This window comes from Erythranthe guttata, chromosome 7 (genome assembly GCF_056151865.1).
Source record: "Erythranthe guttata isolate IM_541 chromosome 7, IM_541, whole genome shotgun sequence".
NCBI classification, from domain to species: Eukaryota; Viridiplantae; Streptophyta; class Magnoliopsida; order Lamiales; family Phrymaceae; genus Erythranthe; species Erythranthe guttata.
Window position 1 is genome coordinate 2,768,309 of NC_142539.1, and position 27,509 is coordinate 2,795,817.

Genomic DNA, 27,509 nt, shown 5'->3' on the forward strand with positions numbered 1-27,509 from the left:
ATAAATTTGGAAATACTGTAATTAATGCTTGATCATTGTTTTTAACGTATATAAATCATAGCACAATAATTTTATTGGAACTCTCAAGATCCAATTAGTTATCTCCCAATTAGCCAAGATAAGCCATAACCAAACTTATTTTGACGAGTCGGCCCGGAAAATAATAGGGCTAACCAAACTTCAAACTAAACCTTATTATTAATTAGTTAATCTTTGGTTAATCTTGCCAACCAAACGGCCCTTAAATAATAGATAATATGAAACAATTATTTTTAAACGTAATAAATTAATTAAACTGCAATTATGATTGAGGTAAAACAAAATGGAGAGAGAGAGAGAGAGAGAGAGAGAGATAATTTAATAAAACTTAGAATGATATGTTTAATTCCATTTCATGGAGGGAAAAAAATTTGAATACTTGAAAATATATTGAGAAACTCTCGTACCTTCAAATCGAAGGGTTTCAACGATGATGTCGGAAAATGAGGTGCTGATCAGCTGATGGGATAAGAGTTTTATTGAATGATAGGGACTATATAAAGGTGGTCACCTGCCCAAGTTGCTTGATAATGAAACACCGTACACAATCAGAATATTCGGCATAATGGCATATACCCTAAAATGTCAACTCTCATCTGAGTTTCTCAGACATCCCAAATTGATATATATATATTCTAAAATGTCAACTGATCTGAATTTCTCAGACACACCAATTCAATTGATATTTGTTTATAAAATGTGAACTATGTCTCTGTATTAATATATTATGAGTCAATCTGTACGGTTTAGTTATGCTACGTACGTTGGTCGGGTTATTTCCAGGTGTAATGCTACACCTGGTGATAATTACATCAGGTGATTTTTTTTTTTTCACCGTTGACGTACACTTTTTTTTTTTTTTCGTTGACCTACACACAGCATGCATGTAATGTGTATATAACTAGTAAAAAAATTACTCAGTGTATTTCACCTGATGTAGTATAATATAAACCCCTGTTGATCGTGCTAGATTTGTTAATCCAATTGCCATTGTCTGATGTTCATGTTTGTTCTCGTCACTCTGACATGGCAAATCAACCCAAAAATATGATAGCAAAAGAAGCTAAATTTAACCAATTTAATAAGTAATATATATATATATATATATATATATATATATATATATATATATATATATATATATATATATATATATATATATATATATATATATATATATATATATATATATATATGGGTCTATTATATATATATATATATATATATATGGGTCTATTATTAGAAATAAGTTCATTATGAGCTACTTATTCATAAAAAGGGATTCTGCCAAAAAACTTACTTGAAAAAATTCAGACAATATCCAGAGGTGTGTAGAAGACTAAAATACCCTCTCACCTTTTAATATGCTCTAATTTCATCATTTAATTCAGTTTAACCTCAATTTGACCCCAAATTATTCAATTTTGACTCCTAACCCAAATTTGAGTACTACAATTTCGTCCATCACCGCCGTTGACCGCCGGTCTCCGGGTTGATTTTTTTTTTCTGTTGGTCTCCGGCGTTGACTTTTTTTATTTTATTTTTTTTCCCGCCAATGACATTTTTTGAATTTGTTTGTTCTTCAACATTTTTTGGCCCGTTTAAACAGTAATATTGTTGTGGTTGACAGTCATATTAAGTAATACTGTTTAACACAGTAATATTGTTATATTACTCGTTAGCACAGTAATATTAACACAACAAACATCACAATTATTGTGTAATGGTGCATTGTGTTAACCTTCACTCTCGTATAATAGCTTGCAAACTATACGAGAGACGTAAACCATACTAGGCTAACCATGTGTGACAAATTCCACCTAACGACCACTAACAAGGGAATTCGAACTTGAATCAATTGACACAAGCTCATTTGCACCAACCGCTAGACCATCCCTTGCGTGACTGTGTATTTGTTATTTGCAATTTCCTGTAGTTGTTTCATAAGTTTTGGGATTTATCTTTATCAATCCAAAGTTTACATGATTATTTTTTGTATTTAGACTATTTTCCAGATTTTATGTTTTCAAATATAGTTAAATAAGTTTTAGATATTTATGAAATATTTTAGGGCAAATTACGGTCATCCTCTGAGATAAGGTTAAATTACGACAACAACTTTTATGTTTGGGTTAAAACAACCACCCCCAACTATCTATTGTCTTATGGAAAAATTTGTCATTCAATAGATAAATTTAACACGGAAAACAATACATAGTTGAGAAGAATGATTGTAATTATCCCAACATGAGGAGGTTTTCGTAATTTGATCTTATCTCAAGAGTGACCATAATTTGCCTAATATTTTAAGAATGAGTAAAGAAGTTTCAAATTACAGGGAGAAGAGAGAAATTGATAGTCATGAGTCGAACATGTCACATATTTCATCTTGTTGGAGATATTAATACTAAATGATACATTTCACTAACAGCTTAAGCTTTTGGTTGAGATGGTCATTCAACATGGTATCAGAGGCAGGCCAAATGAAAGATCCTGAGTTCGAATCCCACCGCCACCCAATTCAAATATTTCAAGTGCAAGGCTTCAAATGTAATTCGCCTGCACTTGAGGGGGCGTGTTGGAGATATTAATACTAAATGATACATTTCACTATTTAATTACACAAAATCAAAATATGACAAGTGAGGTTTTCTTCAAAGATTTTCTCAGTAAAAGATGATGGCAAATCTTGATTAAAATAGGCAATTGACGGTTATTTCTATGCTACACCTGGTGAAGGTTATATCGGGTTTATTTTATCTTTAATCTACACTCACCAATATAGGTTTGTGTGTGTGTGTGCTTGTTTTTGTGCACTTATATACAGTAAAGATATACCCGGTGTATTTCACCCAGTAAATATTACACTGCGGGAAATTCAATCAATACAAAAATGAAACACACAAATAAAGAGGGACTAATATTAGAATATTTCAAGGAAACGTCAAATGAACACTCTATCCTCATAAAAAAAAATTATAAGATCAGACAAAACAATCCAAGAACCATTACGTACAAAAGAATACAAACTTACAAATGTAAACCAAAATCAAATGACACAACCAACACCAGACATTCTTACACAGAAAATTCCAAAACAAATATATGTCAAACAAAACAGCATAAAACAAAGGAAAAGTCGAGACCTCAAACTCCTTCAACTTCATCATCGTCACCAAAAGTTTCTTGGGATGCCTCTTCGAGTGATTTCCCATTGGACTCGGGAACAGCAAAAGTGCAAATCATTCCAAGTGCATTGATGCATCCAAGAATAATTAGTGCATTCTTGATACCAATGCCTGGTGGATAACCGGCGTCAGTCTTTGTTTTGTCTTGGTTTTGTGCAGCATAAAGAAAACCGTAAGCTCCAATAATGGCGCCCGCTTTTCCAGCAGCTGCTGATATTCCGTGGCACGTAGACCTTAATCGGGCTGGGAATATTTCAGCGGGAACAACGAATGTGGTGGCGTTGGGACCAAAATTGGCGAAGAAGAATGTAAGGGCGTACATTATCACAAATCCGATGTGATGAGTCTTCCAGTGTTCGTAAGGAATGGCCACAGCAAACATGAAAACCGTCATGAAGAAGAATCCCATTAGTTGGATTGCGAATCTTCCGACGATGTCGATAAAAGCCACCGTGAACCAGTACCCCGGTACGGTGCTGCAGAGTGCGATCAGCGTTTGGGCCTTTGCGATTCTGAAGACCTCGTGGATGCCGTTCATGGTTTTGGCCGGAGGGATCCATCCGATGGCGGATAAAACGTCTTTCTGGAAGAGATTTTGGCTGTAGAAAGCGATGTCGAGAAGAAACCAAGTGGAGGTGGTTCCGAATAAATGGAGGCCGTGGCGGCGGAGGAATTCCCTTGAGAATAAGCCGAAGTTGTTACTTTTGCCTTTTGATATCTTCTCCACTTTTTCTTCTTCAGCTTCCAACTCCACGTTCAAAACTTTGGCCATGTCTGTCGCCGCCTGTTTAGCGTTTTTCGCGATGAGGGCGGTATAACGGGCAGTTTCCGGCATCTTCATGCGCCAGTAGAAAGTCAAGGCGGCGGGTAAAGCGCCGAACATCAAGACAATACGCCACACATAGTCGGCTTCCGGCGGAGTGGAGAGAGCCGGATTTTGCTCGTAGGTCGGGGTGGGGTACTGACGGTCGAAAGCTGTCGATACGATCAGAGAAATAATCCCACTGAACAAGATCCCCATACCTTGCATGGCGAAAACCGCCGCGATAAAGGCACCACGAGTCTTCTTATTGGCATATTCAGCCATGATGGTGGCGGAGAGAGGGTAGTCGCCACCGATGCCGAAGCCCAACCAGAATCGAAAGAAGCAGAGACTCGCCATCACACCCTTGGGTGTGTGGCCGAAGGAAAAACCGGAGGCGACTGCGCATATAATCATAATAATGAGCGTTAGTCCGTAGACCTTTTTGCGGCCCATTTTGTCGCCTAGCCACCCGAAGAAGAGCTGCCCGATTAGGGTTCCAACGAGTGCCACACCGGTGACCGAGGAGGAAACGCTCGGAGGTAAAACGCCAGGCTTTGGTGCACCGGGCTTGGTGTAGTAAAGACGGCCTAATAGCTTAGCAACTAAAGAGATACTAAACAGATCGTAGGCGTCAGTGAAGAAGCCCATTCCGGCGATGACGATGGTGGTGAAATGGTAGAGTTGGGTTTTAGCGACATCAAGTGCGTTGAGCACTTGCAATTGATCCCGAGCCATCGTTCGTCGTTGATGAATTCTCTGGATTTTCGAGAAAGAAACAAATTTCTGTTAAAACCCCGACTCAAACGATACAATGTTTTAAATCGAAAAAAATAACATTGTTGACATATACATGGGCTCTCAAAAGAAAGACGAGCCACTTCGTGCGCTGTTTTATATATGTGTCTTAGTTTCAAGGAGAGTCTACGTAATTAATCCCTAAAGCTAATTAATCATGAACAAAATATAAGAAAGAATTATTAAATAAACCTTGTGGCTATATTAATCTCACGTTATAACCACTACTTAGATTCTATTCTTTTAGTTTATAAATTTATGCAAACTTTTAAAAGATTTTGAAATTTACACCAACCCAACCTCTATTGTTACTACATAATAGAAATAAAAAACGTAAATGAATATAATAAAAATATATTCTTCATTAAATTAACCCGACATAAAATGATTTTTCTTGTTTATTAAAACGACATTTAAAAAGAAACAGAGACGTAATTTCATAGATGAAATTGAGGATATATCGGAACTCGTACCTGTCGGTTCAGGAATCGAACGATGATCGATCTCGGTAAGTGAGCTGATGATGGGATAATATGATACTGAATTATGGCAACTATATATAAAGGTCACCTGCCCAAGTTACTTGATCAAACACCCTAAGGATAATATTCGGCATATTCGTATATTCCCTAAAATGTCAACTCTTTTTTTAATTATTAATTATATCTTTTTTTTTTTTTTTTTTCCCAGCTAACTAATAATATGAATTCTTCTGACATTGAATATCATGCAAATTGACATTTGTTTTTAATAAATGCAAACGATATTTGTATTCATTGAAGCAATCAAAATGTTAGCTGAAAACTATGTAACTCCTTAACTAGTTATGCTACTGCATTCGCATTCGTCGAGCTATCCGTTCATATATATATATTTTCCCCCGAATTTTAGCGTGTTTTGCACTTTACCCCCTAAACTAAAAACATTTGCACGTTGTCCTCCAGACAGAGCCGGCCTTGTGCCATTGCCACACAAGCTATTGCTTTGGGCCCCCCATTCCTATGGCGCCCCCAAATTAAAAAAAAAAATGTATATATAAATACATGTATATAATATATATTGGGTAATGAATAAACATATAAGGATAATTATGTAGAGGGATTCTTTTTAACAATTAGTAAAACACATTTGCTTTGTATCCCTATTTTGCATTCAATTTTTTTTAGTAAAGATAATATTTCGCCTCATTTTTAATTGTGAAATTTTTATTATATTTTTTTTAATCTTGACGAGTATTTGAAATATGAAACTTGTGATATTGACGGGATAGATATATCAATGGAGTTGAAAGTCTTAAGATGTATTTTGTATAGAGTAGTTTTCCGAATACATGGATTGGTTATTGAATATTGTTAACAATTCCAGTTACCGTTGCATCTCTTGAAAAACATTTTCAAAGTTAAAGTCGATTAAGTCTACCTCCGTCAACATGTCACAAGAGAGATTAAATGGACTAGCTATATTGTCGATTTAGAGAAATATGGTAAAAAAAGAATTGATTATTCAAGTGTAATTAGTGATTTTGCTTAAAAAAATGCTAGAAGTATTCTAAGTTTATGCAAAAAAAATTATTTCTTGAAAAAAATCACCAAGTATTTTTGAACCATAAAGAGCCCATGTTTTCATAGCTTGCTTAGGGCCCCGAAAACTCAGGACCGGCCCTGCCTCCAGACTACATTATTTGGAGCACCGATCAGGAAGTTGACCTTTTTTTGGCAAAATCGTCGCCTGAATTGTAAGCGTATCATTCCCACGTGTTTCTAGTGAGGGCAAAAGCGCCAAATCGCCTCTGTTTTGACCCCACGCACAAATTTCTCTTCCCTTTTCGTTTCGGTTGAGAAAGTATATATACTCCATTCTTCAAATTCTGAAACACTGAGGCAATGTTTGGTTATGTTCTGTTTCACTTTAATTCTTTCCCAATTGGTTTTCGAAAAAACATCTCAAACAACTTTAAAGTTCTTCTCTCATTCAGATATGATTTGACTGCTACAGTAAAAAATATTTTCACTAAAAAACAAACGAATCTGACATTAAGAGTTATTTGCACAGACCCCCCTGTGTAATCTGTTATGTTAAAAAAAAACCCACATGTTAAAAAAAGGGTAAAATTCATTTTACACCCCTGTACTATGAGAAGGGTATCGTTTACCCCCTAATATATGAAAAACATCAAATACCCCCCTACCGTTAACATTTTACTTGAATCCGTTAGTCAAATCCTTTAATCGACTGTTATAAAGATCCGTTGGCATTTTTTTTTGACGAAATTACCCCCAGTAATATCTATATATAGATTCTCTAATTTTAGTCATTTTTTGACCAGATTTTCCCACTTATTCATTTTTTTTTTTCGTTTTTTACTCTTTTCAACATTTTCTTTCACTCTTTTACCCATTTTTTCTTCTGTTCTTGAATTCTTCATTTCATTTAGTTTTTTTTTCCTAAATTTGTCCATTTATAACGTCCGGCAAAACAGAAACCACCCCTCCGACACACTCTTCACCACCATTTGTGAATCTCACTTTATGATTGATCCTAATAGTAAACAATTGGTCACTCATTATTCCTGCATAAAAAAAGAAAAATCAAATCGATAAAAATAAAGCTTTGCAGATAATGATCGAAAGACCCAAAAAAAAAAAGCCTAAAATCTAAAAGAAATGCTAAATCAAAATAAAACTCTAATGAACCGCAAACTAAAAACAAAGATTCACAGACTTTGCATAAGATTTTTCTTTTAAATATGAGTTGGAGAAAATATACAATCTGTAAAAGAAAAAAAAACATTACGGGTTAATTGAAAATAAAAATTCATTTAAGTCCAAGCATAAAATGTGATACAGGTTGAGAAATCTATTACTATGGCAAATCTATAAAAAAAAATCAATAAAGTTGAGAATTCAAACAAGACATTACGTCTGTGTCTTATATAGCAATGCAAAAAATTACGTCTGTTATTTGAAATTAAACATAAACCCCTAAAATCAAACAACGCTAAAATGGTTAAAATTCTACTTGGAACGAATTCTGAAAATTGTCAATAATCCACAAAATACACCTTGTTTTTAGGTAAAATCGTGTCCTTAACCCTCTAAGTTTACCGGGTTAGGAACCCCCAAAAAAGAGATTGAGCATTGACTGTCAAAAGTAGGGGGGTGTTTGATGTTTTCCATACATCAAGGGGGTAAACGATACATTTTTCATAGTTCAGGGGTGCAAAATGAATTTTACCCTTAAAAAAATTAGCAATTACCCCTCTATGTTGCATTTTATTTAGTTCACTGCCCCCTAGCGGAAAGAAACATGTTGACTATAAAGAAGTGACTATACTACCCTCATTAAAATACAGCATTAAACAAAATAAAAAACAACGCATTAATAAAAAAAAAGGGTCATCTTCCACGTGCCCCCTCCCCGCCACACCACATGCTCCGAAATTAGAAGAAGAATGAATTTAAATGTGCTCTACAATCCAATAATTTGAATCATCTTTATCTGCCGCCGGAGTTTTTCCTTTTGTAATGGACGAGCCGCGATCGAAACTGAAGGGCCGCCGGAGTTTTGCCTTTCCTCTTTATTCGGCCGCTTGTGCCTGAATGGGAAAATTGAAATTCAGTCCCATGAATTGTGAGAAGAGGGTTTTTCTGAAATTTCAAGCGACTGAATTGAAAATATTAAAAAATTTATTTTGGACTTATTTTTAAAATTTATCATTTAAAAGGTATTGGGGTTTTTTCACGTCAAAAAATCGAACCCAATCGCATATTTGGCGAGTGTATCACACGACCAACTCGCAGGATTCCTACTGGCTTTGACTATCTTATATAGGGGGGTCTGTGCTAATTGTTTTAACATAGAGATTTTTTTTAGTCGTTAGAGATTACACAGGGGTACCGAATGCTAAAAACTCCTTACTTTAAATTTCAAATTCCTCTTGCACAATAGATTTTCCCAATATCTTTAAAAATGATTTGATTTGATCGCTACAGCTACAATGTATTTTGCCTCATCCCAAATTTTAAATAAACATTAATTTCATTCTCCAACTATTCCCTCAAAACATATTTCCTCAAAATAAAATGAAAATAACTCCCAAACGTTCAAACATTTACCGAGAAGTCAGATTCTGAAGGAGATCGACGAGATAAAGAAAATTGCCAATTTCTCTGGGTGATATTTGTGAATTATTATTTTTTGCTTTTACACTGAAATACACTCTATTTTCTCTTTATATATATAGAAACGTTGTTGACAGTTTGATCAGGAAAAAAAGATTGTAAGAATTTGAGTAATTAAGTTTGATTTTGCGGGTTATTGCTTTGGTGCATGGAATTTTGTGTGTTTGAAGAAGTAATAATTTGTATAAATCAAGATCGAATGTTTCTTATATCATTTTTTCGTGAGAAAAAAACTGAGTGGGCACCTGCAGAAAAAGGGAGCTGATGAAGAAAATGAATATGAACATGTGGTAAGAAAGAGAAAAAAAATTATTTGACGAATTTGCCCCTTGGAAATCACGTGTGAATGGCACACCTCTATTTCAGGCGAAGTATTTGCAAAAAATGGAAATTTAATTGATCGGTGCTTCAAAGAATGGAATTTGGAGGGCAATGTGCAATTTTTTTTAGTTGAGGGGTAAAGTGCAAAACACGCTAAAGTTCGGGATTGAAGGGAATAGGGATTTTTATTTTGAAAAGACAAAGAAATCCTTCCAAATCGGATGTGCAAAGTTCCGGCCATTTTGGCCTGACAATGAGAACAAGAAAAAAAAGGGCAACTTGGCACAACTTGCAAAAATTATTTAGGGTATTTCTGTCTTTTAACAATTGATCAACCGTAAAAATCAAATTGGGGGCAGTGTGCAATCTAAAATATTTTATATGGCGTTTTTGCCAGTTTTTTTAACATGGAGGCTTCTTTAGCAGTTCAAGATTGTACATGGGTGGTTTTTGCAATTTACTCAAAGACTATAATACCCCAATTATAAAAGAAGTAAAAAAGAAGGGAAACTGATGGGGGAATACGATGCTACACCCGGTGATTTTCACCGGGTGGCTCTTTTCTTGACATGTGTCCTTTTTTATTTATTTTATAATTATATTTCTAAAATCCATTGGGCCATAACTGAACCCGTAGTGGGAATCTTATTAATTAGGGTGCCTGGTTATATTCACCAGGTGTAGCATAGAATTTCCCAAACTGATGCGAGTTTAAAATCCTATTTGCGCGCGCAAGGCCAACTCGGCTTAACGTCTGCATACGTTTAGCCCTAACCACAGCTGACGGCGGTGGTTGGTGGTGGCGGCGCTAGCTGACGACGGCTGGGATTGCCCGTGATGGTAGAGAATGATTGCTGATGAGTAGATTTGGGTGGTGATGGATTTCAGATATCGATAAGTTTTTTTCCTTGGAAGTGAATAGTGAAGTGTACAAAAAGTGAAAAATGAACATTTAAGCATGTAACTGCAAATTTTATGAAAAAATAAAACAGTCTCATAAAATATAAAAATTAAATAAAATTTTCAATAACCACTGCAAAAGAATACAAACTTATACAAGCGAATCAAAGCAAATCACACAAGGCTTTGGATTTTTAGAGTATTCCAAAGCAAATACATGTCAAAACATATATAATTATTGACAAACAACATTAAATTAAATATTGAGAGAGAAAAACAAAAACAAGCTTTAATTAAGCTTCTCACACTTCTTCAAACTCCTTCTGGTTCGGCGTCATCGTCACCGAAAGTTTCTTGGGATGCCTCTTCCAGCGATTTCCCATTGGACTCGGGAACAGCGAAAGTGCAAATCATTCCAAGTGCATTGATGCATCCAAGAATAATTAGTGCATTCTTAATACCAATGCCCGGTGGATAACCCGCGTCAGTCTTTGTTTTGTCTTGGTTTTGTGCAGCATAAAGAAACCCGTAAGCTCCAATAATGGCGCCCGCTTTTCCAGCAGCTGCTGATATTCCGTGGCACGTGGACCTTAATCGGGCTGGGAATATTTCAGCTGGCACAACGAATGTGGTGGCGTTGGGACCAAAATTGGCGAAGAAGAATGTAAGGGCGTACATCATCACGAATCCGAGGTGATGAGTCTTCCAGTGTTCGTAAGGAATGGCCACAGCAAACATGAAAACCGTCATGAAGAAGAATCCCATTAGTTGGATTGCAAATCTTCCCATGATGTCAATGAACGCCACCGTGAACCAGTAACCAGGCACGGTACTGCAGAGTGCGATAAGTGTTTGGGCCTTGGCAATTCTGAAGACTTCGTGGATGCCGTTCATGGTTTTGGCCGGAGGGATCCATCCGATGGCGGACAGGACATCTTTCTGAAAGAGATTTTGGCTGTAGAAGGCGATGTCAAGAAGAAACCAAGTGGAGGTGGTTCCGAATAAATGGAGGCCGTGGCGGCGGAGGAATTCCCTTGAGAATAAACCGAAGTTGTTACTTTTGCCTTTTGATATCTTCTCCACCTTCTCTTCTTCGGCTTCAAAGTCCACGTTCAGAACTTTGCCCATGTCTGCCGCCGCTTGTTTAGCGTTTTTCGCGATGAGGGCGGTATAACGGGCAGTTTCCGGCATCTTCATGCGCCAGTAGAAAGTCAAGGCAGCGGGTAAAGCGCCGAACATCAAGACAATGCGCCACACATAGTCGGCTTCTGGCGGAGTGGAGAGAGCCGGATTTTGCTCGTAGGTCGGGGTGGGGTACTGACGGTCGAAAGCTGTCGATACGATCAGAGAAATAATCCCACTGAACAAGATCCCCATACCTTGCATGGCGAAAACTGCTGCGATAAAAGCACCACGAGTCTTCTTGTTGGCGTATTCAGCCATGATGGTTGCGGAGAGAGGGTAGTCGCCGCCGATGCCGAATCCGAGCCAGAATCGGAAGAAGCAGAGACTAGCCATCACACCCTTTGGTGTGTGGCCGAAAGAAAAACCGGAGGCGACTGCGCATATAATCATAATAATGAGCGTTAGTCCGTAGACCTTTTTGCGGCCCATTTTGTCGCCGAGCCACCCGAAGAAGAGCTGCCCGATTAGGGTTCCGACGAGTGCCACACCGGTGACCGAGGAGGAAACGCTTGGAGGTAAAACGCCAGGCTTTGGTGCACCGGGCTTGGTGTAGTAAAGACGGCCTAATAGCTTAGCGACCAATGAGATACTAAACAGATCGTAAGCGTCCGTAAAGAAACCCATCCCGGCGATGACGATGGTGGTGAAATGGTAGAGTTGAGTTTTCGCTACATCAAGTGCGTTGAGCACTTCCAATTGATCCCGAGCCATCGTTGGCTAAAGAATTCTCTGCATTTTTTTAAACATTAGTGTTAATTAATCATTATAACCATTACTAAAATAATATTCTTTTAGTTTATAAGTTTCTGTAAAAAGAAACCTCTTGAAATTTACACCAACATCCAAACCATATTATTACACAATCATAAGAAAAAATATTATCCAGTATAAAAATTATATAATCATAAATTGGGGTAAACAGCATAAAACTCCCTGTGTTATGACAAATCTGCACCAAATCCCCTTGTGTTCTTTTTATTGCGTAAAAACACCCCTGTGTTTCATTTTCTCTTGCATTAAATCCCATTTTCGGTAATAGTTGACACCGTTAACTATAAAGGAGATTTTATGAAATTCGTTTTGTAACATAAGGGGATTTGGTGCATGGTTTTGCAACACAAGGGTCTATGCAAAATTAATTAATTTATTTAAAATTCAATTATTTTCTTATATTAAGTCTACATCTATTAATTTAAAATATGAAAACTATAATTGGAACGAATTCTCAATTTATTTATGTTTTTTTCACATATAATTAATCCAGAATAAATAATAAAATATATAATAATTCTAATAAGATAATTATATATTTTAAAAAATCAAAATTTTTAAATAGATTAATCAATTATATCATATAAAAATTGATATTAAAAAAAACATTCACCACACCTATTAAATTTCTATTTTTTCATATTGTAACTGAATAAATGTGTTCGAATGAATTTAAGAAAATAATATGAAATTTAAACAAATTAATTAATTTTGCTTACAATCCCCTTATATTGTAGAAAATATGCACTAAATTCGCCTTTGTTATGAAAAAAAATGCATAAAATCCCCTCTATAGTTAACGGCGTTAACTTTTAACAAATGGGATTTCGTGCAAAGTAAAATGAAACGCATGAGGGTTTTACGCAAGGAAAAAATCCAGAGAGATTTGATGCAGTTTTTCTTTAACACAGGGCAGTTCTATGCTATTAACCCTGTAAACATAAGATATTAAATATATACCCTTGTTTTACTATTAATGCAAAAAGAGTATTGGAAATTTAATGAGGATATAATTGGGAAATACGCAACTAACGCAGTATTGGAATTGTAAAGTGACAGATAAAATAGAACAAAACAAATTCTCAAAAGACACAGATATTATGGAACGAATAAATACTTGAGATTGAGAAACTCGTACCCGTAGAGCAGGTTCAGGAATCGAACGATGATCTCGGAAGTGAGGTGATGATGGGATAAGATGATAATGAAGTATGGATTGGCAACTATATATATAGGTTACTTGATCAAGCGCCCAAGAATATTATCCAGCATATTGGCATATACCCTAAAATGTCAACTCCTTTTGATTTTATTTATTTGTTTTCCCAGCTAATTAACTAATATGAATTTTTAAAACATTAAAACAACATCCAAATTGACATTTGGTTTTAATTAAGAAATGCAAACGAAATCATGTCTGTATTCTTTGAAGCAATCAAAACGTTAGCTGGAAATTACGTAACTCCTTAACAGTTGTGGTACTGCAGTTGTCGAGCTATAGGTTTTTGTGTAGACTTGTTAAATATTTTGAATTAGGAAATGTGTTTAAGATATATAAAACAAATGAGCTTTATTGCATTTACTACCCCTATGAATATTTTTATTTTATTTTATTTTTTTGGCGAATTTTTTTTATGGGAAAGTACAGTTTACACCCTTGAAGTATGGGGTTTATCCCAAACACCCCCGAACTACAAAATGTACCAAAATGGCCCCTGACGTTTATGGTCAACGTTAGAAAAAACTAACCTTCTCAATTTTTAGGTGCATTTACTTATTTACCCTTTTCAAAATATATTTGAAAATCAGCGAATACCACTATTCTCGGGTAAAATTCATTTTAGTCCCTGAGCTTTGCAATCAAAATCAAATTCATCCCTGTGGTTTTAATTGGGTTCAATGTCATCCTTGGAAAACAATTTTACCGCCAAAATTCATCCCCTCCTCCCAAAATACCTACATTACCCTTTTAAAACTTGGGGGACTTAAATGAAATTCAGCCCCAAGTGTCCCTTTTTTTCTCTACAAAACATATCGAACTAAAATTATATTTAATAATATTTTCAAGAACTTATGCGAAGAAAAACATTCCAACAAAAATTATGTATAATTGGATGTTACGAAATTATCTATATGTTTTTTTTTCATGTCAAATTTGTTGCCAAATTTTTTTGATGGAAATTGACAATTATTTTTTGGTTTTGTTTTTGCCGACACTGAAAATTATTACATTGAGAGAGGAGTTTCGTCGTGTAAAGTTGTATTTTGCTTTAATTTTATTTTTCTCATATCGAAAAAAAATCTGTATATCAAAGATGTAGGAGCATCTTTTAATATTTGATGATTTTTTTTAATTTTCAACGATGGTCAAAAAACAATTTTCAAGTCAAAATTTAATGGTACCAATATATTATACAGTAAAAACTGATTTTATTTAATTCTGGAAAAATTCTTTAGTAGAATAATATTTAAATAATAGATTTTAATTAGTATTTTAAATAATAGATTTTTAAAGATTTGGAAAAAATACTTTGCAACAAGAATTTGAAAAATAAAATAATATTTGTGTGTATTTTTTATATTGTTTGGATCAATGAGTGAAAATAAGTTTTAAGATCTTGAAAATATTATTAAATATAATTTAAAGGGTAAATTCCATTTTCCCCCCTTGTACTTTAGTTCGGTATCACTTTACCTTCTTCTACTCTCGATTGCATCGATTTACCTCATTGCTGTTAGTTGTTAGACATTTGACTTTAACATCATTTGATCTGAGCTCTGATATTTACAAAAACGCTACCATCACAGTTTAAATAATTATTAAAAACAATAAATAAATTAATAAATAAATTCAGGACAACGAGAAAATATAGTCCACCACGCTAGCCGCAATTTATTTTTTATTTACTTTTAATTTTTTTAATAATATTTTAAACTAGGAAGGGTGATTTTTTTTTGTAATTTTCAAACTTAGATCAAACGGTGTTAAGGTAAAACGTCCGAAAACTAACGGCGAGGGCCACATTTATATATATTTTTCAAGTACAAGGGGCAAATCGATGTAATCGAGAGTAGAATGGGGTAAAGTGATATCGAACCAAAGTATAAGGGAGGAAAGTTGAATATCCTAAATTTAATTCGAGGTATTCAGTAAAAAACTAAAAATGGGAATTATGGCTGAATTTCATTTCAGTCCCCCAGGTTTTGTAAGGGGTAATGTGGGCATTTTGTGAAAAATGATTGATTTTGGCGGTGAAATTATGTTTCAGGGATGACATTAAACAAATTGAAAAACTGAGGGATGAAGTTGATTTTGACTTCAAAGCTCAGGGACTAAAATGAATTTTACCCCACTATTCTCTCTCTCCTTTCTTCTTCATCCATTTTTTTCCTTTTAAGAGTAAAATCCGTTTTTTGTGATGTAGGTTTCGATGGGTTGAATTAGAAGATGATGGGTAGTTTGGAATTTCACTTTCTAATTGATATATCTCTTCACTCAAAATAGAACATTTTAATCTCAAATAAAATTCTAAACCTCTGTTACTTCGTCATCTCCGACAATCTCTGTTGCATGTGCTCACTGTCCTTTCCCGACTCTGTTTGTTCTCTTGGATCTAGAAGGAGTAGTGGGTTTGTAAAATTTTAGAAATTTTAGGGAGGTTGCATCAGGGACTTGTTATTCAGAGGCGTCCGAGTCTGATTGGCCAACTGTTGATCTTTGTCTTTCATTCGCTAACTCCGGCGAGTTCACCACAATAGAGAGAGAGAGAGAGAGAGAGAGAGAGAGAGAGAGAGAGCAAACTGAGGGGTAAAATTGTGAAAACAATTTAATTGGAGAAAGTCAACTTGCCACATAAGCATTCTACAAACGGTTTGAAAAAAGAGGGGTCATTTTGTTACGTTTGTGGTTCATGGGAGTGTTTGTGAAAAACCCTATAGTTCAGGGGTGCAAACGGTACTTTCCCTTTTTTTATTACATTAAATACTTATCAGAGTACAAAGTACAGGAGGCCTCGTTAAAAACCTTGTGGGCCTACACAAGGAAAAGAGTATCCGTACAAACGAAAGGAATAAAAACGGGACAAGCATATATAGTCCTATAAGACTACTATGCCTTATAAGCAAGGTTGTAAAAAGCGGTAATCGGGTCCGAGTCGGTCAGGCACCGACTCACGATTAATCGGTGCGGCGGTGATTAATCGGTGATAAATCGGAAATAAATCGGTTTTTAAAATTTAATATAATATATTTATTAATATTATTTATAAATACTCAAAACATAGATAAAAAATATTTAAACATAGTTATATCTCCATCATGTATATATTCTAATAACATAATAAAAGTTTAATAATAATATGATCATAATACATAAATATCCTTATAAAATATAAATAAAAAGGCAATTTTTTTTTTGAATTTACATACATTATTGGCATACATCATTAGTTCTTTAACAATAATAATTAACATAAGCAAAATAAAGCATAAAACTCCTTTTTTTTTTTTTATCAAGATCCCAACTTTTATTTTGATTTATAAAAAAAAAAAAAAAAAAAAAAAAAAAAAAAAAAAAAAAAAACCAATTTTTGACCGATTTTTTGCCGATTTTTGCCATCGAAGTTTGACCCGCCTTAAAGGTTTGACCGCCTCGGACCGCCTCACAGGCAAAAAACCGATTTTTCAAACCTTTACACTAAAATCGTAAAGGTTTTGGACCGCCTCCGCCTCGGCGACCGATTAATCGGCCGCCTCGGCCGATTTTTAGAACACTGCTTATAAGTAGAGTAATTCTCGATAATTGCAGGAAGGCCCCAATGTGGGGGTGAAAATGCAATTTAGCCGAATCTGCAAGGGCAGCCCAGCAAAACTTTTTTCTGTAAATTGCAGAAACGGCCCCAGCCCTGCAGCCCAGCACCTTGCTTCTTAATTTCTGTATATTGCAGAAACGGCCCCTTTAAGGGCAAAAGTGCAATACACCACCAGCGAGAAACCAAAATTTGATTAACTAAATTGAGCAATAACTTCATTTTTTCAAAATTAATTGGAAATCAACAAATAAATCTTCATAAAACCAGCCCAGAATAAACTCATCAAATACGAAAAATTTGCAATTCCCAAATGATCGAAGCAAGCCCCAACAACTTACATAAACGAAGCCCATGCACTATGATCAAAAGCTCAGCAAAGTTGTCCGACCTAGAGCCAAAGAGAAGTCGAGAAACCGGCAATAATGTTACCTCCGGGGAATCACGAGTAATACCACCACCAGTACACTTCTCCTCCTTGGCGGACCCATCCGTAATTTGCCAGCTTTAGGACGCTCCGATTTCCGATTTATGCCAACCTCCCCGTTTCACTGGCAGTTGACACATACGCTGCCTCTACTTGCAGCCGTTGGCTCTATTGGAGATATTAATATTAAATGATACATTTCACCCAAAAGCTTAAGCTTTTGAATGAGATGGTCATTCAACATGGTATCAGTGTCAAGCCAAATGAAAAGGTCCTGAGTTCGATTCCCACAGTCACCCATTTAAAATATTTCAAGTGCAAGGCTTCAAACATAATTCCCCTGCACTTGAGGGGGCGTATTGGAGATATTAATATTAAATAATACATTTCACTAACAGCTCTAACAGCTTAAGTCTTTGGGTGAGATGGTCATTCAACAGGCTTGGAGATATTAATATTAAATAATACATTTCACTAACAGCTTAAGTCTTTGGTTAAATAATACAGTTTAAGTAATACTATCGCTAGGGCTGAAAGTCGGATGGATCGGATCGGAATTAGCCTTTTCGGAAAATTTCCAAAAAAAATCGGAAGTACAAAATCAATTCCAATTCCAATTCCAAAATTTTCGGAATCTAAAAATTCATTACAATTCCAAAAAGCCCGGAAATTTCGGAATTTCGGAAAAAAATCGGAAATCACATAAGCTCTAAAATTTTAAAACTTAGCCGAAATTTTCTAAAATTTTCACAATTTTTCGAAAATAAGAGCATCCACGTCGATAAAGTAAAACTAATAACTACTAAATTCAGTTCAAAAAAAATAAATAAAAATAAACAAAACATAATATCCAATAAAACTTCTAATAACAATTCATTATGTCAAAATCCTAAAACAAAACTTATAGGTGTATTTTTCGGAAAATAAGTATTATATAATATATACTATTTATAGGTGTATTTTCGGAAAAAAATCGGAATTTTTCGGAATTAATTTCGGAACTAAATCGGATCGGAAATCGGAAATTCCAAATTTATTTTATATAATTCCAATTCCAATCCAAAAAAATCGGAAAATTTCGGAAATCGGAATTTCGGAAGTCGGAATGAAAAAAGTTGTTCCAAAATCGGAACTTTTCGGATCGGAACCGGCGGAAATTGGAAAATCCGTTCCAACTTGCACCCCTAACTATCGCTGTAGCACCCTCCTTCAAGTCGGGCGATAAATCGAACCGGTTTATCGGAATGTTCATTAAACTAGCGGAAGCAAAGGATCGCTTTGTAATTTTTAAAACTTTGGAATGGGACCAAAATGCAATTATTAAAACTTTGCATTTTTCGAAAACTCTCTTAGGTTACTTTAGCCAAATAAAGGTTTCGTTTGGAAATAAGTTTCGAGGGGAGGTTTTTCGTTCGAGTGCTACATTATCACTATCGGCTTTCGGTTCGACAAGAAATCAGAGTTTGGAAAGGTTATTTTGGTGAATAATTCAGAAATTTCTAACGGAGGCATGAAAATAGCAAAAATTACGAAACAGACTATTTTATAATAGGAGTTTAGTACGATTCATACCGGTAGTGAGTTTAAAAGGTACGAAAAGGAAAGTAGTTAGGTTTATTATTACATCACCAAAAGAGAATAACCAAAACACTTTAGCATCGTTCATAGGTCCTCGTACAACTTCCAAAACACCCGGGCAAGACCTCGATCCACTACTCGATCCATTCCGATTGAGGATTTCTAACGCTATTACCTGCAATTAAAAGACACCTATATGAGCTATAAAGCTCAGTAAGAAATTCGATGAAATATCGAACTTTGAAAATACGTTATACATAATATATAATATTATATACCCATTCTTACCCACGTTCCGCACAACAACATAAGACAAACGATCAACTCACCTAACTCACGAAAACACATCATTCACACAAAATCACGTACTTATGCAAAATGACTAAAATGCCCTTTTTATGAAAATCATGAAAAACACATTTTTCGTTTTATCGGATCCGTGAAAGATTAATTTCTGTACCTGGATAATAAACCTGTTACGAGCCCGTTTTCACTAAGTGGGATCAAACCACATCATTTCATCCTAGTTGGATACCGGCCCTCTATAGTTGTTTATTACCCGGTATTCCATTAACCTTCCAATTTAAAAAAAACCGTGAAATGCATCTTTTCAAAATTATGCTTATGACCCACACGTAACATCACAAATATCAATCAAGTGCCACAAAATCACACAAATATCACAATTCACCACATATTTATAATTTGGGCAAAAATCCCCAAATTCACACATATAACACACAACCACAAACGGCACACACCACATGCACAATCAGCACACACACATGCACACACATGCAGCCAACACATTAAAACATCACCATGTAACATTCAAACCATGCACCCCTTTCTCATCTTTCATCTAACGAACTTATTACCACTTCTAGGTAATAATTCATTCCAATAAATTCTCACAGCAATTAATCCACATCCAGGCAGCAATTAAAAGTACAAAATCCCAAAGTTCATTACTCACAATTATTAATTCAAAGATATGGAAATAAAAGCACAAAACATAATAAATGACATGCAATTTATCCTAATTTTGAAATAATAGCAAACTAATTCCAAAAATTCCCAAATTAAATCCTAGAACTCCTAACAGACCCAAATTTCAGACTCTGAAATTATTTTAAATTTTCACAAAGTTTCGAATTTTCTTGAACTTAAAAACTCAAAAATTCCATTTTTCTTTTAAAAATCTAAAACTCTCATGTGACCTTAATTACTTTGAAAACTTTGTAAAGAAAATTCTTTCCTCATTTAATACCTACTGGAAAATAGATTTCAAAAAAATTAAAAATGACAGATTTTTCGGAAATTATAGTTTTGACCCCAAAGTTTCAAAATTTACACATGCAACCACACTAGAAGTTCAAAATCCACTTTTTCATGAAAATTCCATAACAATCTGAAATTTTGATTCAATATATGTAGAAAACAAAGTTAGAAAGTCACTTTATGCAGAAATTTCGAAAATTACAAATTTTACCCCAAAATTTCTAGATCAATACATGCAAGGCCACTAGAAGTTCAAAAATCACTTTTTCTTACAAAACACCTTTAAGGTGGTGTTTGCAAATGATTATTTAAAAGCAGAAGTTAGTGATTGTGATTTAAGTTAGTTTTAAGTGCTTAGTTCTAAAAGTTGGGGGTGTTTGCAAATATTTCGGAAAATGAACTAAAATTGAAAAAGCAGGGTTATGGGTGCTTTTAAAAAAATAGCTTAAAGCAGATTATTTTAAGAGAAGCAGAAGCAAAAGTTGATTTTGCAAACACTTAAAAACAGATTATGAGCAAAAAAAAAACCGCATAATCACTTAAATAATCATTTGCAAACACCACCTAAATCCGAAATTCTTGTTCAATAAATGCTGGAGAACAGTTTTGAAAACACATTTAGGACTGACTTCTCAAAAATTATAGATTTGACCCAAAACTTTTGAAGATCTATACATGCAACCCCATAAAGTTCAAAAATTCATTTTTCTTGAAAACCCTTTTTGAAATTCGAATTTTTTTATGATGTTGGCCAATAAAACTTGTATCTACCCACTATCAACATAGATGATGCATGCAAGAACAAGAAATCAACAATTAACACATATTTTCCATTTTTCCACAAAAGTACTAATTTCTTCAAAATCTTCCCCAATCTTTTAAGTAATTTTGAAAACCATTTTAATACTATTGATGCCATTTAATTGCAGCAAGAAATCAGAATTTCTTACCTTAAAACCGAAAGAAAATGAAGGAAAAATCGACGGGAAGTGCTTCAAAGGTTGATTTTCAAGTGAGATGTATACTTTTATTTGGAGAATGGTGTTCTAGGCTACTACAAGTTCATGGTTAAATAGATGACTTTGAAATTTATTTTTCATTTTCTTTGAAAAATAGGAGTTGATGTGGAAGAAGATGAAGAATGGAGGTGGTGGTGATCATGAGGTTTCGGTGGAATGGAGAGAGGAAGACAAGAAGGGGGTTAGGTGTTGGAAGAAGAAGGAGAAGGAAGAGTGTAAAACTCAACTAAGTGCCATGTGAAGTTTATTAAATAATAATTTAATTTGCCACCTTCTTTGACTAACAAACACACACACATACGCTAGATACATATACATATATAATATAACTAGTAATTGTACCCGTGCGATGCACGGGACAACAAATTGCATTGTTTTGATGTTGTAAGAATATAAACAAACGTTTGATGTATCGTATGATCAAAATTCTTTTATAATCATTCATTAATAATTCATCAGTGGAACATTATTAAGTATACTACACACACAAAAAAAAAAAAAAAAACTTTGCTGTTGAATAATTTTCCAAATGAATTGAATCAGCTAATACCAGTAGATTGAAAATTTGAACCAGGAAAAAAATCATCAACTATGTCTTTCATGTTGAACTTAAAAGTAATTAGATTAAATAACTTAGTTAACATAATCAAAACTAAACTATCGACAACATACCATCGTAAAAGACCATCTATACATCTTGCATCGGAACTAAGCCCTTCTCCACTGCCTCATTTTAAGGCTGTTTTGCCACTGGAATTAACAATTGGAAAATTAAGAAACAAAAATAAATATAAACTATAAATTAAATATCGCATACAAACAATAAGTCTTGAATGTCGACTTCCAATAGCTTGTGGCTCCGCCCATTTTTGGTTAATTCTCTCAAATCATCCCTTTCAATAACATGTCCAATAACATATAAAATGAAATAATTGTTATACATAAAATTTGAAATCTTTGGTATAAATTAATGAAACACATAATTTAACAAAATGAAATTACCTATAAGCCATGATGGAAAAAGATGTAAACTAATTACCACACAGTCAATAGGATGAAGAAGAAGATAAGAAACAAAATCTTAAGTCGGGTTACCAAAAAAAGAAGCCTTAGGTAGGGAAGAAATAAAATTCAAATGTTGCAGACATTCTGTAAAACGATGTCTCAAAATCCGCTAGGTATGAAAATCAGATTTATTTACCCTTTTCTGTAAAAATCGAAAATCAGATTATTATAAATAATATCTAGGAGATAAAAATTTGATGAAAATCGATAATAATATTTAAAATAATATTTAGGAGATAAAAATTTGATAAAAAAATCAAAAAATAATATTTTGGAGATAAAAATCTGATAAAAATCGAAAATAAAATTTAAAATGATAGTTAGGAGATAAAAATTTGATAAAAATCGAAAATAATATTTAAAATAATGTTAATGAGATTAAAGTTGATAAAATACGAAAATAATAATTAGAATAATATTTAGGAGATAAAATATGATTAAAATCAAAATTATTATTTAAAATAATATTTAGGAGATAAAAATCGAAAATAATATTTAGGAGACAAAAATCAGATAAAAATTGAAAATAATATTGAGGAGATAAAAAACTAATAAAAACATGATAAAACTCGAAAAAATATTTATAATATTATTTAGGAGATAAAAATTTGATAAAATTCGAAAATAATATGTAAGAGATAAAAATCTGCTAAAAGTTGAAAATTATATTTAAAATTATATTTAGGAGATATAAATTTGATAAAATTAAAAAATATTATTTATAATAATATTTAGGAGATAAAAATTTGATAAAAATAAAAAAATAATATTTAGGAGACAAAAATCTGATAAAACTAAAAAATAATATTTAAAATAATATTTAGGGGATACAAATATGATAAAATTCGAAAATAATATTTAAAATAATATTAAGGAGATAAAAGTTTGATAAAAATTGAAAAAAAAATTACAAATATGACATTAGGGTTTCTTAGGGTTGCCCTAGCGTTTCTTTCTTTTATATATAAGATATTATAACATCAAGTAATGCATGTAAAATCCATGTATGTATGTATGTATGTATGCTATCAAGTAAAGTCACATATATAGGGTATGTATATGGTAGTGTATATAATTAATCCAATATAGCATATAGTAGTCTAATTCACATAATTCCCATAAATCTGTTAGAAAAATAAATCTACCAATTAAAATAGCACATAAATAATTCACATAATTAAATTCACGTAAGTCATATAAATATCATCACGTAATAATATTACCTAAGGATTCTCGAGTTAGGAATATAAATTTCGGGTTTTAGGGTTTTCGGGTTTTGGAAAGGCGGGGTGTTACAATCGCTCGTCATCTTCCCACCGTCAAACACCACCTTACACCGAGCAACTCCTGTGAAATTTGAAACTGTGCGATTCCGCCCCCATATCATAAAAATGTAGCGAAAACACCCTTGTGCTTATTAGTCAAAGGCGACAACCCCCATCGGAGCTAGGGGTGGTAAGCTAGCTGAGCCGACTCGTGAGCTCTGAGCCGTGTCGGAAAAAAAATTTAACTCGAGTTCGTTGAGCTGGAGCTCGGGAGCTCGATCCTTTTTTTAGTGGTTCGTGAGTGAGCTCACGAGCCGGCTCACGAGCCTTATTTATTTTTATTTTTTATATATATATTTTTTGTTTAAATAATGTATAATAACATAAAATATTATAGAAATAACAAAAAAAGAACATATAGATATTAAAAATACATATATAAATTATTTTATTGTTATTTTGTAATTCTTTTATTATAATCTAAAGGGGAAAGTACAGTTTGCACCCCTGAACTATAGGGCTTGTCTCAAACACCCCTTGAACTACAAAACGTAACGAAATAGCCCCTGATATTTTGGGTCAACGTTAAAAACAATGACACCGTTAAGTTTTGAGTCATTTATGATTTTTTGTTCAGCAAATTAAGTCATTTACCGTTCTCCCTCTCTCCTAAAAAACAAATCTTTATAATCTACTTTGTAAAAATCAGAAGAGCAAAACCACATACCTCAATTAATTGGCCAAAAGAACAGAAATTATCCCTCAATTAATTGTGCAAGCAAGGATTTGAGGCTGTTGATGTCTCGTTCTCCATCCATATGTCCGATTACACACCATAGTCGGCCCCTGCCGTAGCAGCCAAAACTCCGTCACACGCGCCGACTGTTCAATCACATCGTAACTCCGCATCCCCATCTCCAACTGCCAAATCGACTACACACTCGTCAAGCATGGAATCACTGTCTTCACCCAATAAAGTTCCTACACCAGTCCTCTCTCTCTCCTCATTCACCATTGCCTAAGATTAATTGTGAATCTGTTCAATTGTACTGCTGGCGAAATTAGCCCAATAATTTTCAGAAGTTTTTGTTTTTGATTTTTTTTTTTTTTTTTTGAATTTGGGCGAAAATTAGAATACAATCGGTTTTTCATTGTTAATGGTTTTATTTAGTTTTTAAAGTCAAAACGGAAATCAAACAGGTATATATAGGTATACACATACATACAAGCACATGATACCAAGGGGTAAAATAGTCAAAAGAAATTCAACAACAATAAAAGTTATTAAAAAGTAAAAGTCAACAGGCCCATCAGCATATACAAACGGATTTGAAATGGAAGGGTTGATTTGTTACATTTTGTAGTTTAGGGGGTGTTTGTGACATGACCCATAGTTTAGGGGTGCAAACTGTACTTTTCCCTAATCTAAATAATAAAAAATGATAATTAAAAAAAATTCAAAATGAGTTTGGGCTCTAGCATGACAAAATGGACTCGAGCTCGAGCCAAAAAAAAAAAAAAACTCGGCGAGTTCGAACTCGACAAAATGAAATCGAGCTCGAGCTCAACCCTGCCAAAACAGGCGAGCTCGGCTCGTTCACACCCCTAATCAAAACAGATTGTGTATCACACTCACGATGTGCGATTTTCTCTTCCTTTTGCCTATGAAGTGACAGAATTGCCCTAGCCTGCGTCATCATCTCTCTCACCTCTTTCTCCTCTTCCTCTCTCCTCTCTCTATGTCTTCTTCGTCTTCTTCAACTTCTTGCTACTTTCTCTCTCACATGTATAATACAGGCCAAAACACACACAATTGAACCTGAAATCTAGCCCCTTCTTTCAATGGAAGCTCATTAAATTTGATGTCGCTGCTCTCGAATTCGGAATTGGAACGTATAGAATCGACATCTTTACGAAGAGGAGAGTGAAGAGGGATATGGCAGTACAAACGGATTCCGCCATTTCCGACGAGGGTTATTTCTCGCCGAGTGGGATTCCGCCATTTCCAGCGGCAAAACTGGAGGGCATTTATGGATGTGGAGAGCAGCGATTTTACTGAATGTCTTAAATGAAAGATCATTGAAGAAGATGGCGGCGGAGATGGGTCCAGTCACCGCCGGAGTGAAGAAGCACCAAAAGCTCCATTGTTCCTGACTTCATGTGGAGACGATGATGATGAAACTTTTTTTTTTTTTTTTTCTGTATTAAGTTTTAGAAAATTGCAATTAACCTTCTTTAAGTTTCTTGATTTTTTTACAAATTCAATTTGGTCCTTTTACTTTTGAAAATCACCTGTTTGAATGCTGGACTTTTCTTTTTTGCAAAAACCTCCTAGGGTATTTTTGTCATTTCACAACTGGTCCTTTCTTTTTCTGTAATTAAGTTTAAAAATTTGCAATTTAAACCTCTTTAAGTTTCTTGAAGTTTTCAAAACTTCAATTTGCTCCTTTTACTTTTGAAAATCACCTATTTGAGTTCAGGACTTCTCTTTTTGCAAAAACCTCCTAGGGTATTTTTGTCATTTCACAACTGGTCCTCTTTTTACCTGTAATTAAGTTATACAAATTGCAATCTAAACCTGTTTAAGTTTCTTGAAGTTTTCAAAAATTCAATTTGCTCCTTTTACTTTTGAAAATCACCTGTTTGAGTGCTGGACTTTTCTGTTTGCAAAAACCTCCTAGGGTATTTTTGACATTTCACAACTGGTCAACGGGAAAAATGTAAATGTGTCGAGTGTGCTGTCTAAAAATAAGCACAAGAGGGTATTTACTAATTTTTTTACTACATGGGAAAATCGTACAGTTGCAAATTTCACAGTAGTAGTAAATAAATAAGCTCAAAGATATAGATATAGCAGTAAATTTATTTATTTTTCCCGAATTCTGCGGTTTACACTAGCAAACCAGATTCTTGATTTTCATTAGTGATTAGTACACAGCTGGTTTGGTTTAAGCATCAACAAGAACAAAACCAAAACCGTTCAGGTTACGTTTGATTATGTAAGAACAATTTCGACAATTGATTGCATTTATCTTTTAAGTCGAAGTTGATTATGTGGGGTATTAAGAGCTAATAGCACAGACCCCTCTGTGTTTTTTTCTAACTGACGAAAAAATCATCATGTTAAAAATAGGGTAAATAGCACTTAACCCTGTGATTACGAGCTTTAGCAGATGACTCCATGTACTCATAATATCAGCACATAATCCAAACCCGCCAACCTTTTTTTATACAACTTCCGCTGCCGCATCATCCCATCCGCTGCCACACCACCGCATTCACCGCACCACTAAGATGCCAGTACGTACTCGGAAATCTCCATCAATTGAGTGCACAAATCTCAAACATTGAATAAGAGAGATTGGGAAACGGGATTGGGAAGAATCAAAAAAAATGAAAGGGAAGGGGTTTAATAATTTCTGTTTCATTTCTCCGTCGCAATTCAAGCAAGGAATTGGCGGTCTTTCGGTTTTTGGAAACATGAAGGACTGAATTCAGAATTTTGAAAACTTCACTTTGGATCTGAAACTTTTGAGGTGAATCTGTAATTTCAAAACTTTCTAATTAAAGGGTATTTAGGTCTTTTTACATCAAAAAAGCACCCCAGTCGCATATGGCGAGTGTAGCGTACGATAAGTTGTCAGGGGTTTTTTGGCTCTGACTAATTTTTACAGGGGGTCCTTGCTAATTTTTTTAACGCATTGGTTTTTTTGACAATTCAAGATTACACAGGGGTGGTAAGTGCTAATACCCAAACTGTTATACAAATTCCGCCGCCGCACCACCATATCCGCCGCCGCATCACCACTTGAAAACTGCCAATACTAGAATAACTCTACCATTTGGGTGCACGAATTGCTGACATGGAATAAGAGAAACTG

General features: G+C 34.3%; 2 protein-coding genes and 1 long non-coding RNA gene across 3 annotated transcripts; all 3 read right to left on the reverse strand.

Moving 5' to 3' along the window:
* Positions 1 to 2,946: 2,946 nt before the first annotated feature.
* Positions 2,947 to 5,351, reverse strand: LOC105949768 (putative inorganic phosphate transporter 1-3). The gene is made up of 2 exons (XM_012973087.2): positions 5,301 to 5,351; positions 2,947 to 4,788 (listed from the first exon to the last, which is right to left on the reverse strand). The coding sequence occupies exon 2, from the start codon at positions 4,765 to 4,767 to the stop codon at positions 3,187 to 3,189; it is 1,581 nt and encodes a 526-aa protein (XP_012828541.1). The 5' UTR covers positions 4,768 to 4,788; positions 5,301 to 5,351; the 3' UTR covers positions 2,947 to 3,186.
* Positions 5,352 to 10,333: 4,982 nt separating this feature from the next.
* On the reverse strand, positions 10,334 to 13,385 carry LOC105949771 (putative inorganic phosphate transporter 1-3). Its single transcript, XM_012973088.2, has 2 exons — positions 13,324 to 13,385; positions 10,334 to 12,143 (listed from the first exon to the last, which is right to left on the reverse strand). The coding sequence occupies exon 2, from the start codon at positions 12,123 to 12,125 to the stop codon at positions 10,542 to 10,544; it is 1,584 nt and encodes a 527-aa protein (XP_012828542.1). The 5' UTR covers positions 12,126 to 12,143; positions 13,324 to 13,385; the 3' UTR covers positions 10,334 to 10,541.
* A 5,576-nt stretch (positions 13,386 to 18,961) lies between these two features.
* LOC148768980 (uncharacterized) lies at positions 18,962 to 24,336 on the reverse strand. Its single transcript, XR_016032133.1, has 2 exons — positions 21,230 to 24,336; positions 18,962 to 19,173 (listed from the first exon to the last, which is right to left on the reverse strand). It is a non-coding gene; the product is annotated as an uncharacterized LOC148768980 (long non-coding RNA).
* Positions 24,337 to 27,509: the final 3,173 nt, after the last annotated feature.